At 39.3% G+C, this 16,099-nt stretch overlaps 1 protein-coding gene across 2 annotated transcripts; it reads right to left on the reverse strand.

Annotated features, from left to right (window-relative positions):
• Positions 1–3,140: 3,140 nt before the first annotated feature.
• Positions 3,141–11,120, reverse strand: LOC139393697 (iroquois-class homeodomain protein irx-4-A-like). 2 transcript variants are annotated; one of them, XM_071142042.1, is made up of 5 exons: positions 11,041–11,120; positions 10,239–10,490; positions 7,836–7,942; positions 5,850–6,160; positions 3,141–3,926 (listed from the first exon to the last, which is right to left on the reverse strand). In XM_071142042.1, exons 1-5 carry the CDS (start codon positions 11,083–11,085, stop codon positions 3,256–3,258), a joined length of 1,386 nt encoding a protein of 461 aa, XP_070998143.1. In that variant the 5' UTR covers positions 11,086–11,120; the 3' UTR covers positions 3,141–3,255. The 2 variants fall into 2 exon arrangements, with proteins under 2 accessions (XP_070998143.1, XP_070998142.1); XM_071142041.1 differs by having other exon boundaries at positions 5,817–6,160.
• Positions 11,121–16,099: the final 4,979 nt, after the last annotated feature.

A 16,099-nucleotide genomic window follows, 5' to 3' on the forward strand; every position in this document is an offset into this window, starting at 1 on the left:
GGAGCAGTTGAAAAAAATAATCCGTTTCAGGTGAACATACATTGAACAAAAGGTATCGCAGTCTTCCTTCCTCTTCATTACATTTTTTCTCAAACCCCTTTTTGTACATTTAATACCTGAAAATCGAATTAATAGATTAAAAGGTTAATTAAAGTAGCAATCAATCAATCAATCAATGAAATGTATTTATAAAGCCGTTTTTACAACAGCCGATGTCACAAAGTGCCATACAGAAACCCACTCATTATTCCGAGTGTAATGATGTGTAAATATATTTATGACTGTCGTATTAATGTGATCTGTGTTCTCTGGGGAGACAGTGTGTTGGCGCAAACACTTCTGGACAAAATGTCCTTAATCCTGAGAATATTTTTGAAATATTTTCATCATTAATACATCGTCCGAGCTGTTTTTATTTTTACTCTTCATACACATACAGCATATTATACAGCTATAAGAAACAGACGGGTCCGATTTGCTTCAGTTATACTCACAGCGTCAGGGAATCAGTTGATCCTCAAATTAAGTGAATAAATCTCCTGGTCAGTAATTTATGTTGTCTACAAATTATCCTTGACATTGTGGTCTCAACTGCAGTTACACGATAGATAAGAAATAGATTATTTCAAACATCCACAATATAATATTTCTAAAAGGACCGTTTGCTTACTTGTGTACCTCAGACGTTAGATAGACCTATGGTATATGTCTGCTCTTATTCGTCCCTAATCATTTCTACATTCGATGATGAGCTATTTTATTATAATGTGTTTCTGGAGGCTCCTTGGGCTTACATCTTATTTAAGTTTTAAACCTCTAATAGGTAACGTTTAAGTGTCGTTTAACTGGGGCTGCTCTTCTCCTCCGTCTTATTTCCCAGTTAATGTGTTGTGTCAAAGTCTATTACCTCTGCTGGACGGCGACGTCCCTTAAGTTGAAAAAACCCTCTCGGAACCATCAGCAGAGGGCTGCAGGTCGATAAAGCTTTTAGATTTGGAGATGTTTTCTGGGAGCCCGTTTCCTGCGGCTAAGAGTTGTTAATGGAGCTGAAGGAATTATCTTATGACTCTGAGTCTGACAGTAGTTTATTTCCTGGGTCCTGCTCCCCTGTCGAAGCGGAATATGCTCCTGTCAAACCCGCTTAATGAAAAGCAACGCGTCGCTGATTACACTTTTATTTGGTCTCTATGTAGAAAGCAGCGCTGCTAATTTACCCTCCGCTCCTCTGTGTGTTTGAATTCGCTACGGATGAATGATTTGGTCTGCCTGTTAAAAAACACTTCTCTCTCTCTCGCTCGCTCTCTTTTTCTGCTGAAATAGAAAAGGGTAATCGCCCCTTTGGTGAAAAAGTTCAGTAGAATTGTCCTCAATGTTATTCTCTTACAAATATGAATTGATCTTTCAGTTTATCGGTGACCAATTGTAAAATCTGTAGTCTATTTTGTATGTTTATATTTGACACAAATCTCGAAAGCATCTTGCTTCCCGTGTGCTCATTGAAAGGAAGACATACCTGTTTTATTCCCTAAAATAAAAGGAATAACATGCTTGTTAAATGTTGCCACCAAGTCATATTGCTGTCTCTTGTATTTCAGTTGCTATTGAATTGTAAATGCCTGCTATGTTTCGGTATAACCGGAAGGTTGCAAAGTTCAAACCCCCGAGCTGACAAGGTACAAATCTGTCGTTCTGCCCCTGAACAGGCAGTTAACCCACTGTTCCTAGGCCATCATTATAAATAAGAATTTGTTCTTAACTGACTTGCCTAGTTAAATAAAGGTAAAATAAAATGTCAAAAAATAACGTCAACTTCTCTATCCTGCTACAATATCAATATGGTGCTGAAGGTAAAACTGGTCCGGCAGAACAAATAAAAACATCCAGACAGGATAAATACTTTGTCCAGCCGGCAGCTCTGTTCTACTTGTTCCAGGGAAGATCTCAATCGTTTGGCTTCACATTAAAACGCCTCATCTCTCTCAGAGCAGCTTTCTCTCTGAGGAGCTCTCTTTCCCTCTCAGGCCCGCTGTCCCCCAGGAGCTCACACAGGCCATTACTGTCAAGTACCCTCCACTCTTTATTTTTGCCCTTTTATCTGGAACAACTAATTCAGGTTCCGTTGCCCTTTTCACTCCAAGACGTGTCTTCTGGTAAAGCCCTTCAGCAGGCGGCTGGAGAGCACTCAGCATTGAGGGGTTAGTGTCTGGATGAAAACTTGACTCCAGATGATCTCGGCTGTTGCCAATATTAGCGGCCACATGGAATAAGTGAGCCCTCTTCCAGCTGGATCAGAGATCAAAGATCAGGTTTAGATGTCTCCATCATATTATCAGGAGGAGTGGAGATCGATAGTCTGACAGAGCTATGAAGGAATATATCCCAATTATAGGCTATTTATGGCGGAGTAATAAGCCACATCTCCCGCCAGCTGGTATTATTGTTGAAGGCTCTTTCTCTCTATATCTCTCATCCCCCTGTCACTGTGAGAGAGGAGACGTTGACTGACTCAAAAACTACATTTATGATTATAGATTTAACAGCTTTAAAAAACATAACGTTTTATGTACTGTCAGTCATTATTGGCTTGAATTCTGCGTGTTTGAAGAAATAGGTCCTTGTGAATAGACCTATAAAGCAACACTTGCCAGAACGATATGGTAAACATTGTATTTCTCTACTTCGGACGATCTCTTAACGGCGGCAAAAGCAAATAAAAAGATAGGATAAGCTAAAGACAAGGCGATGAAAACGCAAAGATAATTTTGTTATCGCAAATTCTTAAACGTTATAGGCTATAATTTCAGCACATTGGACAGCGACCAGCATTGACGGAATCTGAACACGATCTCATCAGAAACCGACGTTTTATTTGTGAACAAACTTGAAACACACTCCTTCCATTTTAGGAGAGCTGGTTATTTGTGACTTTTTTCTTTCATCAGTGATACTCACAAACCATCGATTAATGACGGCTGTTTTTTAAAGAATGTTTAATATAAATGATTAACATCTGCATGCTATAAGAAAAAGAATAGTGTAAAAAAACATACTTCTAATGTTAACTGTCAGTTATACATTTAGATACAGTGGATTTGTAGGCGGGCCTACGTGCTTTTTAACGAAATAGCAATACGCTCAAACGAATCCTGTTTGGAAGTTTCACCAGTGAAATGCCAATATGATTACATAAATATATCCTTGCAACAACAAAAAAGTAACCCCCACAGAATAATAAACTAAAGCAGGTTTGATGTGTTAAGAGCAGAAGTGTTTGTTAACAGTTTTAGGGAAATTCATATTGTCCTTCGTGGAGTCTTGGTGCTGTAGAGACGGAAGTCCTTTGACGCTCCCAACAGAACGTTCCAGAGCACCGGTCTCTAGTATCGAACCCTTGGTGGTCGTGGTCCACGAGACCGTGGTGTTGGTCAGGGCCTGGTTCAAAGTACTGTGTCTGAACAACGGATCGTGGAAAACCCCATCCACCCAGTTTCTGAGAGTTGTAACGGGAGAGTCCTGCCGTCTGTCTAGAACCGTGATAGGGGAGGAGGCGGCCGGAGAGGTGGGCAGGCCCGGCTGAGGCTGACACCTCAACATACAGGACGGGTACTCCGCCTGGTTCAGAGACGTGGCCGTCTGGGCCAACGACCAAATCCGTGGTTTGCCGTCCAGTATCTGTTGTTGGTAGCAAGCTTTCCCCTGCCGGCTGTCGCAGCCCTCTGGTGAGGTTTTACTGTGCTGCTGCTCCCCGCCCAGGGACACGGGTATGCTGATCTTTAAAGATGTGTCCTTCAGATGGTCGTTCGAACAGTCAGTTGTCGTCATGTGAGTGTTCATGAGGTACTGGTGTTTGAGCTCGCACTCCGAGCTCTCTGATTCGATCATGTCGAAGTCATCCAGGTCACTCAGCGCGAGATCCTTATCTTTCTCTGGAAATTAACGGATATGAGACATCAGCGATAAGAGGGGAATCAAACTGTAATACAAAGTATCACTGTCAAATATCATTGAAGCATTTAGCATCACATCATTGAAACGAGCTTAGGCCTGGCAGATATGCCTATTCAAAGAAGTTGAGGTAGATGTCCATGCAGTTTCATAGCACTTTGCATTACAGCAGAATAAATGGGTCATAACATGGTAACATTGTGGTTATTAGATGTCTGTGTATCTTGTGCATACAGGCTTTTCAGTTCACTTTTTAATGTATCTAAAAAACATCCTAAAGCAGCCCAAAGTGTGTTCATTTCCATTAGGCAATTAAGCCATTTCCATGATACATTTAGGGTCATACTTCCTCTGGTAAAGGTCTATTCCACTGTTAATGTGTTGCATAAAGGGAAGCAGGTAGCCTAGTGGACAAGTAACCGAAAGGTTGCTGGATCGAATCCCGAGCTGACAAGGTAAACATCTGTCGTTCCGCCCTTGAACAAGGCAGTTAACCCACTGTTCCTAGACCAGGTAACTCACTGTTCCTAGACCAGTTAACCCACTGTTCCTAGACCAGTTAACCCACTGTTCCTAGACCAGTTAACCCACTGTTCCTAGACCAGTTAACTCACTGTTCCTAGACCAGTTAACCCACTGTTCCTAGGCCATCATTATAAATAAGAATTTGTTCTTAACTGACTTGCCTAGTTAACAATAAAATGAAGAACCAGGACTATTCACCTGTTAGTGTGTTACATAAAGAACCAGGACTAGAACACTGTTAATTTGTTGTATAAAGAACCAGGACTAGAACATTGTTAATTTGTTACATAAAGAACCAGGACTAGAACACTGTTAATTTGTTGTATAAAGAACCAGGACTAGAACACTGTTAATTTGTTACATGAAGAACCAGGACTAGAACACTGTTAATTTGTTGTATAAAGAACCAGGACTAGAACACTGTTAATTTGTTGTATAAAGAACCAGGACTAGAACACTGTTAATTTGTTGTATAAAGAACCAGGACTAGAACACTGTTAATTTTTTACATAAAGAACCAGGACTAGAACATTGTTAATTTGTTGTATAAAGAACCAGGACTAGAACATTGTTAATTTGTTACATAAAGAACCAGGACTAGAACATTGTTAATTTGTTGTATAAAGAACCAGGACTAGAACATTGTTAATTTGTTGTATAAAGAACCAGGACTAGAACACTGTTAATTTGTTGTATAAAGAACCAGGACTAGAACACTGTTAATTTGTTGTATAAAGAACCAGGACTAGAACACTGTTAATTTGTTACATGAAGAACCAGGACTAGAACACTGTTAGTGTGTTACATAAAGAACCAGGACTAGAACATTGTTAATTTGTTGTATAAAGAACCAGGACTAGAACACTGTTAATTTGTTGTATAAAGAACCAGGACTAGAACACTGTTAATTTGTTACATGAAGAACCAGGACTAGAACACTGTTAATTTGTTACATAAAGAACCAAGACTAGAACACTGTTAATTTGTTGTATAAAGAACCAGGACTAGAACACTGTTAATTTGTTGTATAAAGAACCAGGACTAGAACACTGTTAATTTGTTACATGAAGAACCAGGACTAGAACACTGTTAATTTGTTACATAAAGAACCAAGACTAGAACACTGTTAATTTGTTGTATAAAGAACCAGGACTAGAACACTGTTAATTTGTTACATGAAGAACCAGGACTAGAACACTGTTAATTTGTTGTATAAAGAACCAGGACTAGAACACTGTTAATTTGTTACATGAAGAACCAGGACTAGAACACTGTTAATTTGTTGTATAAAGAACCAGGACTAGAACACTGTTAATTTGTTACATAAAGAACCAAGACTAGAACACTGTTAATTTGTTGTATAAAGAACCAGGACTGACCATCATCGTTGTTCTCACTGTTGATGTTCTCCTCCTGAGATGCTTCATCATCCTCATCATATCTCTTCTCATCAGAACACTTGTTCCTCGGAGGCCACGTCATCTTGTTCTCCTTCTTCAGCCTCCTCCTGGCGTTGGCAAACCAGGTGGACACCTGCGTCAGGGTCATTTTAGTAATGATGGCCAACATGATCTTCTCTCCCTTGGTGGGGTAGGGGTTCTTCCTGTGCTCCTGTAGCCAGGCCTTCAGTGTGCTGGTTGTCTCCCGGGTGGCGTTCTTCCTCCTGGTCCCTCCGTCCATACAGCCATATCTAGTAGTGAAGATGAGTTACAACAATGTCTCTATGTAACAGTAGGCCTATATATCTATATATAGGGTCCTGTAGCAGAAGAGAGGCAAGATAACAACTCCTTGTGTCCTGTCCATTAGAAATGCATAGTGTTGATTCATCTAGCAGTACACTGCAGCCCAACATACCCCCGGGGAGCTTTTACAAAATAATAATGCCCCTATATGAGTGTGCTCAAGCCCTGTTAGGTGAGTAAACACAGGGCACCCATAGGCTAGCTGTCTCTCCATCCAGACGACGGACAGTTAGGTGAGTAAACACAGGGCACCCATAGGCTAGCTGTCTCTCCATCCAGAAGACTGACTGTTAGGTGAGTAAACACAGGCCACCCATAGGCTAGCTGTCTCTCCATCCAGAAGACTGACTGCTAGGTGAGTAAACACAGGTCACCGCTAAGCTAGCTGTCTCTCCATCCAGAAGACTGACTGCTAGGTGAGTAAACACAGGTCACCGCTAAGATAGCTGTCTCTCCATCCAGAAGACTGACTGCTAGGTGAGTAAACACAGGTCACCGCTAAGCTAGCTGTCTCTCCATCCAGAAGACTGACTGCTAGGTGAGTAAACACAGGGCACCGCTAAGCTAGCTGTCTCTCCATCCAACAGACTGGAGAATTGTCTGATTGAGTGTAATGATGCAGCCCCAGGTGAAAGGGCCTAAAGCATTAGTGTAATATTCAGCACTTTGGGTCCTCCTGGAGGCTAAGCCCAGGGATATAACTATGTCCGACTTCTCTAGTGGAGTTCATGTAAGCCTATTATACACTTCAATAAGAACAGTTTCAAGTTTGGCAACTCATCAACTAATCCTATGAATTTGATCAGGCATGATATTCCCAGACCATTTGGAAGCCAGTACTCTAACAGACAGGGGGTTTTCTAATAGTTGTTAACTTAGAGGTAAGGTGACTTATGTCAGTGAACACACATATGAAGGATTGGGAAATGGGCTACCATTTGACAGAACATAATTATGTGTGTAATGTTGCTAACTCATATTGGTACTGAGCAGGATCACACAGATAGTACATTATATTACCATTATTATTATTATTATAGTAACCATACCTGGCATACTGGTACTGAGCAGGATCACACAGATAGTACATTATATTAACATTGTTATTATTAGGAATATTATTACAATCATCATTATTGTTTGTTTTATTATTAATAATAATAATTTGATGATTATTATTATTATCATTGTTATTATTATTATTATTACTGTTATCATTATTGTTATTATTATGATTATTATGGTGAATCTTATCATTATTATGATTATTATTAATATTATTATGTTAACCATAGCTGTCATATTAGTACTGTGCAAGAGTAAGGTCATATAGGTAGTACACAATTCTTATTATTACTATAATAATAATAATAGTAATAATAAGAATTGTGTACTACCTTTATTACCTTACTCTTGCACAGTACTAATATGACAGCTATGGTTAACATAATAATATTACCTTACCAATATTACCCTACCATACCTGTCATACTGGTACTGAGCAGGATCACACAGATAGTACCTTATTATTATTATAGTAACCCTACCTGTCGTATTGATAATGTCCCAGAGTGGGGTCAATGGTGTAGTACATTATTATTATTTTTATAGTAACCCTACCTGTCGTACTGATAATGTCCCAGAGTGGGGTCAATGGGATAGTACGCTGTAGCCTGGGTTATCCCTGCATGCGCGGGCGCTGTTGCATCTTTGGTATCGAATGTCCCCTGCAACAAGACAGACTGTCAGTCAGGAAAATGTGACACTATTGACATTAATGGACTGTTATACTTAAATATATAATAAAAGTATGTAATGTTTCTTAATAACATGAATACAGTTTCTTAATAACATGTATACTGTTTCTTAATAACATGTATACTGTTACTTATTAACATGTATACTGTTTCTTAATAACATGTATACTGTTACTTATTAACATGTATACTGTTTCTTAATAACATGTATACTGTTTCTTATTAACATGTATACAGTTTCTTAATAACATGTATACTGTTTCTTAATAACATGTATACTGTTTCTTAATAACATGTATACTGTTACTTATTAACATGTATACTGTTACTTATTAACATGTATACTGTTTCTTAATAACATGTATACTGTTTCTTAATAAAATGTATACTGTTTCTTATTAACATGTATACTGTTACTTATTAACATGTATACTGTTTCTTAATAACATGTATACTGTTTCTTATTAACATGTATACTGTTTCTTAATAACATGAATACTGTTTCTTAATAACATGTATACTGTTTCTTAATAACATGTATACTGTTTCTTAATAACATGTATACTGTATACTTATTAACATATATACTGTTTCTTAATAACATGTATACTGTTTCTTATTAACATGTATACTGTTTCTTAATAACATGAATACTGTTTCTTAATAACATGTATACTGTTTCTTAACATGAATACTGTTTCTTAATAACATGTATACTGTTTCTTAATAACATGTATACTGTTTCTTAATAACATGAATACTGTTTCTTATTAACAGGTATACTGTTTCTTAATAACATGTATACTGTTTCTTAATAACATGAATACTGTTTCTTATTAACAGGTATACTGTTTCTTAATTATTTTTTTTTTTTAATAATTTCACTCATAAAGTCTAGTGTTCCCATTTCAATACACACACACACACAAACACAATAACAGTAACTAAACATGTTGTTCAATAGCAAAGTCAAGTTATATCTGTGTTATTGTAGGCATTCTAACTAATGAATACAGGGAAACAATGACAGAGACATAATCGAGCACACTGCAGTATAAGTTGTAGTTAAAGAATTAAAGAAATCCATTCTTAACATTGGTTGCATATTGCAGGTTACAGTACATATTTTCACCTGACACTATCACTTGCCAAACTCAACTTTTTCCTTAAAAGTTGCACTTGGCTATTCAGTCATAGCCTGCAGTTGTTTCACCGTGAAGACAGGTTTTGTGCATCAAGAACAGTCAGACCGTGTGTGTAAAGCGGCGTCTGTGACTTTAGACTGTAGTCTATACAGATACATCTCTGTGACTAGGCTATAGGCTATATAGATACAGCTATGTGACTAGGCTATAGGCTATATAGATACAGTTCTGTGACTATAGGCTATAAAGATACAGCTCTGTGACTAGGCTATAGGCTATATAGATACAGCTCTATGACTATAGGCTATAGGCTATATAGATACAGCTCTGTGACTATAGGCTATAAAGATACAGCTCTGTGACTAGACTATTGGCTATATAGATACAGCTCTGTGACTGTAGTCTATATAGATACAGCTCTGTGACTAGACTATAGGCTATATAGATACAACTCTGTGACTATTGGCTATATAGATACAGCTCTGTGACTAGACCATAGGCTATATAGATACAGCTCTGTGACTAGGCTAAAGGCTATATAGATACAGCTCTGTGACTGTAGTCTATATAGATACAGCTCTGTGACTAGGCTATAGGCTATATAGATACAGCTCTGTGACTAGGCTAAAGGCTATATAGATACAACTCTGTGACTATTGGCTATATAGATACAGCTCTGTGACTAGACCATAGGCTATATAGATACAGCTCTGTGACTAGGCTAAAGGCTATATAGATACAGCTCTGTGACTGTAGTCTATATAGATACAGCTCTGTGACTAGGCTATAGGCTATATAGATACAGCTCTGTGACTAGGCTAAAGGCTATATAGATACAGCTCTGTGACTGTAGTCTATATAGATACAGCTCTGTGACTAGGCTATAGGCTATATAGATACAGCTCTGTGACTGTAGTCTATATAGATACAGCTCTGTGACTAGGCTATAGGCTATATAGATACAGCTCTGTGACTGTAGGCTATATAGATACAGCTCTGTGACTATAGGATATATAGATATAGCTCTGTGACTGTAGGCTACATGCTATAGATACAGCGTCACTGCCATGGAGAGATGAGTAGAATTATTATGATATCATACTATATTATAGTAACCATACCAGCGAGTAGAAAGCAGACGCGTCGGTTCCATAAGTAACGTAATTTCCATAGCCTTGACTCCCAGTGTACGGGTTCCCATACACCCCCAGAGCAGCTGCGGAGCTCAGCTCGTGTCTGGCGGTGGCCAACAACCGGCTCTCGTACACTGGGCAGTAGACCGGCGTCTGGGCGGAGGCTGTCACCCTGGAGTCAGCGATGCTTCTGCCGCTTGACTCGCAGCAAGTTGTCAACGAGTTGGTTGTCATGAGGAACTGAAACGCAAGAACATAACAACTTATTTACAACGTACAGTGGGCAATTTAAAAAAAAATAATACCGTGAATTAGTGATTAGCTTGGGCTAATTGCAAAACAACCCTTATAATTAAAATTTGTCAAATGTTTCCAGAATCCCCATATGCGTTTTCCCAAAAGACATGTTCTGGATGATTGCCAAAATGACACCAGTTGGGTTATCTATCCAGCCCCCGACACAACAGCACCGCATGTCCACAAAACAGGTCGGCATGTGAGATATCTGATGAAAAACACACGTTCCGAGGCTATTATCTGGTAGAAATCAGTTGACGATAGGTCGGACTGCGCCTGGTTCTGGTCACCCTCCTTACCTTTACCGTTCAAAGAGCAGGTATCATGTGCCATTTACGGTAACATAATACAATTCCGATACAGTGCATTAATATACAATGCTGTCTCCTTTCTTGTTGAAAGTGAATCACATGATCAACATTTAATCAATATAAGAATCAATGGTGATGAAATCTGACCGAATATTCAGTTGATAAGCGAGAAGGTAACTTACTTGTGGTGCAGACGAGTAGGGATATCCGAATTGTGGATATGACATTGTAGAGAGGTCCCAATATCCGGAGATAAAGCGAGCCTGCAGGTCTCCTCGCTATAGTAACGTAGCCTTGCACTGTTTCAATGTACCAATTGATTGGTAAGCACAGGCAGTAGGCTGGAGGCTTATAGGGCGAGCCACACTACCATGTTTAATTTGTTAAAATGCCCCCAAAACGCCTATCCAAAATGCGCCCTCTCTTTTCCACGTGTCTTTTTAACTCGTATAATGTGCAAATGAATTTAGACAATGAAATATATTTGTCCAGACTGATGACTTTGATGTCAGAAATACATATTTTGCTTTATAAAAAAACACTAGTATAAAACACCTCAGCCCTGATGCAGGTTGTTTTAAACACCAGTGCCTCTGACGTCAGAAGAAACCCACTCAGTGTCTAGACTGTAACTTCAATATGCATTTCTGGGGATAAACATCGGACAAGTAATAGGGAGCGGGACAAAGACTTTGAGACTTTTAACCGGATTGAAATTCAATGAATCAATGAACCCATGATTTTAATATACCATTGTTTATCTCGATGTAGATCTCATAGGTGCAATTAAACATGTGAAGCAGGAGGAACGTGTTTGATTGTAATTATAATTACTCCCTTTAGTAATTATAGAGTCCATTAATGAACATATACACATGGAGACTATTTCAATGTGGATAGTTCACAAAACAAACGCGGGAGATTTGTAGTATTTTACCAGCTTTGCCAATAATACAAATTTACTGAACATTAAAGTGTTATTCGATCTCATCATGGCCCCATCTTCACTTGGTTCCCTTGAGATTTGGTCATTATTTGGTTAACACCAATTAACATTGATTTCGATAAATGCCACTGCAATTAAGTTTAACTTCATCTTCATAAAACGTTTAAATCTCTGAAGAAAAAAATTATGTTGTATCACATTTTCAGAATTTTCCTCTCGTGTTATTCTCCTCTTGGCAAAATGACAGAGTCTGAGTTTGCTCTCCGTTAATTTCCCAGCCTAAAGCTGGAAGTCATTTCTCCAATAACTTTAATGTGTGGAGTGTCAGAGGGCTGGGGGTGTGATGTGGGTCTGGGTCTACTTTAAGGACGGGCTGGGTCTGCTCTGGGGCCGGGGTGGGTCTGGGTCTCAGCTGGGTAGGGCAGCGGGCAGAGACGGGTTCCACGGTGTGCTGACTTGCTTAGAGAAGCCTGGGTTCAGACATGTGAATAGCCCGGGGGTCACACTCAAATTAATGATGATGTTCTCCTCTGTTCCCAGCTGGAACGCCAAGCCCTGGGTGACAGCTCGAGGAGGGTGATGGATGGCTACATCGAGACCCGCCAACACAATATCATAGGCTACCCACAGCATAATTACCGCACATCTACAGATGAAAGAACCTGTGCTCAAATTAAGTTAAGACTGTATGAGGCAAGTTTCTTGTAGAGTTTATAAACAGAGTGTTCTGACGATCAATTGAATTAGTGTGACACCTCAGACCAAAACAGTCACATTTAACATTTACCGGGAACATGAGCGCCAGGTCAAAGGACGAGACCGAACTGACAGGACTTTTCATTTGCATTAAACTGTAAATGACACCAGAAGCCACACTTAATTAATCAAACTTAATTATTCAAACTTAATTATTCAAACATAATTATAACTTTTTGGGGGCGTTTAATAAAAAAACAAAGTCATTGTTCAAATTCGTTGTAAAATATATTTTAATCTCAACGAAACCAATTGCATAAACAAGCCAAGGCTAAATACATTTTAAACAAAATATTGGGCTGTAGGTCGTTCTGGTTTTGGGGCAAATTTTACATCACTTGGTTTAGACAAGATGTTTCCTTTGATTTGAGAAACTGGTGGTATTTGGACACACACACACACACACACACACACACACACACACACGCACACACACTTGGGGGTTCTTTCAAGTGAATCTACATTTGCCCTCATTGATAGTTTAGTTTTCCATTTTTTTACTACGAATAATGACATCTAAAACTGACCTCATGTTTTTGATTTCATAACACATGATGTTTGCTTGGTTATTACAGTAAAATCTATTTAACCACTTTAGATCATCTAAAACTTGGGCTTTGCTGTACTCATGTGTTCCACAATGGAAAAGACAGGGACGTTTGATGGACGTGTGCAGTAAACTGTATTGTCCAGGCGGCCTCTCCGTATCCATTTTCATTATCCTGCTTGTGTTATCACGTCCCTATGAAATATTTAGATTACCCAGTGTATGCTTTTAGATCGAAATGAAGGCTGCTCAGAGGTTCATTCTGGTTTAGCGTTTCAAAAAGAGAGCGCTCTTCCGTGACAGGCGGCGTCCATTTAACGTAGAGCGGTATATGATTGTTATGAAGTGTACTTTAATGTACAACAATATGGCAACAGGCCTACTGGATGTACTGTATGGGAGGTTGGTTGGCAGTAGTTCATTGGAGTTTAAATGTAAATGATAATAGATCATTATCTATCGCTCTTATCATAAAGTGAATAATGGCTTTAATCTTACTATATAAATGAAGACAGATGCACGTATCTTATTTAGACAGCAGCATCACTCATGACTCGTATTAATCACCTGAACTGCACACTGGAATTCATGGATTAGCTTTTATACAGTTTGTCATATCTGTTTTACTTTGAAATAAAACCATGCTTATAAATAACACGTCAGAATAGTTATCTGCATATTTGCGATGTTTCTGAGGGGGGAAAACCTTTATTTTTTGTCAACTTTGACTCAATGCTCTTATAAAGGTATGCATTTGAGTGGATAGGTCTGTATATCCCGAGAGAGTGGACCTATCGTTGCGCTACTGTAATAATTGTTGAGTCTTGTTAAATGCATCGTTAACTTGAGTTTCCAGTTTCTATAACATTCAATTCATTAACCTGTCACTTCATAATTTCTCTGGTTGATTAATGACGCAGCCAGAACACTGGGAGAGCAGCGCAGTGCAGGATAACCTCGCATCAACATCACTTCCCACTACTGAGACTGACTGTGAAACAATTTACAAAATGTTAATCTCGCCATGACCGTCTCTGTATCATGGAATTATTATACATATTGAAAAAAATATACCAAGATGCTCCTTTTATGAGGATAGATTGCAATTTACAGTAACATTCGTATATTCTTCGGACCAATAAAGGTTAAAAATTTAATTGGATCTCAATATGTCAATTAATCCAGACAGGCCACCGGTGGTACAAGTCAGTATTCGTTAGCCATCCATGTTTTGAAGACATCGGGAGATGACGTGGAAAACCGGTAACTTGGGGCAACAGTTAGTGCTATTACTCTTAAAATGTGTTTGTGGGCGAAATGGCGGATGTGTGTCAACAGCTGCTTCTGGTTCCAGCTGAAGGTCGCCTGTTCGAATCCAGCGATAGAACGTTAGGCTTAAACTAAAAATATTAAAATGATCTCTAACCCTTACTTTAACCATTGAGTTAATGCCTAACCTTAAAAATTCGGAGTTAATACCTAAACGTATCATTGGAATGACACAGAGAAGTAACCAAACACTTCGCAATGTGATGTTTAGAACAACTTCGACATTTTATTAACATCTAATTCTGAAGTGAAACTGAGAGCTTGTTGAATTAATCATACATTGTAATGCAATACATGTATTCAACACTTAATCATCAAGTCTTTCACTTGTATTGGTCTTGTACATGCATACAAGTTTGAACAAGGGTCTGTTATGACTGCTTTGTGTAGAAACAACTGTAGGACTCAGTCTCAAATGAATAAGATTGTTTGTGTCTAATTTCACAGAAGTCCTATTGAGTTTGGAGCTGTGCTGCCTGAAGTAGCTATAGGTGTTGAGGCTCATCATACACATTCATTTAGTCCGTTTCAGTGGCTTGAGACCTAACCCTACTGTAAAGCTAAATGACTATTCTGAGATCTAACCCTAATGTAAAGCTAAATGATTATTCTGAGACCTAATCCTAATGTGAAGCTAAATTATTATTCTGAGACCTAAGCCTAATGTAAAGCTAAATGATTATTCTGAGACCTAATCCTAATGTAAAGCTAAATGATTATTCTGAGACCTAATCCTAATGTAAAGCTAAATTACTTTTCTGAAACCTAACTCAAACATATTACTATTCTATGACGATGCAGAGCTGAATGTTAGAGGACAGGTGCAGTGGAAGGTTTGTACTCTGACAGTGTTAGTACTAATAACCGGGAGCTGGTTCCAGGCTTGCCTATGGTAGGGCTGTCTCTCTGCTGTCTCAGTGCTGCCTCAGTGTTGTGTCATGGTCTCAGGTCTAACAGAACAGAACAGGCTATCCAAGGTTAGAAATTCTGCTTGTCTGGTAAAACATTAGCCTGTGTAGTCTCTATGACCAAATGGAATATTGATGGGATATTGATCTAAACGTTACTATTATATTTTACTGTCACAGTGCAGGTGTTTGATGCAGTTTTGATAGAGCAGTTTCTGATGGATTTCCTGTAAGTACTCAATCTGTAGATACAGTATAGATATATACAATGTGCTAATGCATCAATGGAGATTCTTCAAAAACTTCAGTAAACTGGCCCCAAGCCTCAGTCCCCCCCAGGTTGACAGGTAAACTGTCCCCAAGCCTCAGCCCCCCCCCCCCCAGGCTGACTGGTAAACTGGGGTCAAGCCTCAGCCCCCCAGGCCAAATGGTAAACTGTCCCCAAGTCTCAGCCCCCCAGGCCAAATGGTAAACTGTCCCCAAGCCTCAGTCCTCCAGGGCGAATGGTAAACTGTCCCTAAGCCTCAGTCCCCCAGGCCGAATGATAAACTGTCCCCAAGCCTCAGCCCCCCCCCCAGGCTGACTGGTAAACTGGGGTCAAGCCTCAGCCCCCCAGGACAAATGGTAAACCCTCCCCAAGCCTCAGCCCCCCAGGCCAAATGGTAAACTGTCCCCAAGCCTCAGCCAACCCAGGCCAAATGGTAAACTGTCCCCAAACGTCAGCACCCCAGGCCAAATGGTACACTGTCTCCAAG

Source organism: Oncorhynchus clarkii, unplaced genomic scaffold, assembly GCF_045791955.1.
Source record: "Oncorhynchus clarkii lewisi isolate Uvic-CL-2024 unplaced genomic scaffold, UVic_Ocla_1.0 unplaced_contig_9792_pilon_pilon, whole genome shotgun sequence".
Classification (NCBI taxonomy): domain Eukaryota; kingdom Metazoa; phylum Chordata; class Actinopteri; order Salmoniformes; family Salmonidae; genus Oncorhynchus; species Oncorhynchus clarkii.

Excerpts from the sequence above, each read along its gene's own strand:
- LOC139393697 (XM_071142041.1), bottom strand. The coding sequence starts at position 11,085 with ATGTCATATCCACAATTCGGATATCCCTACTCGTCTGCACCACAA. Across the intron at positions 10,491-11,040 it reads CCTACTCGTCTGCACCACAA|TTCCTCATGACAACCAACTC; the intron begins GTAAGTTACCTT and ends CTTGCGTTTCAG. Across the intron at positions 6,161-7,835 it reads GGACATTATCAGTACGACAG|ATATGGCTGTATGGACGGAG; the intron begins GTAGGGTTACTA and ends CTTCACTACTAG.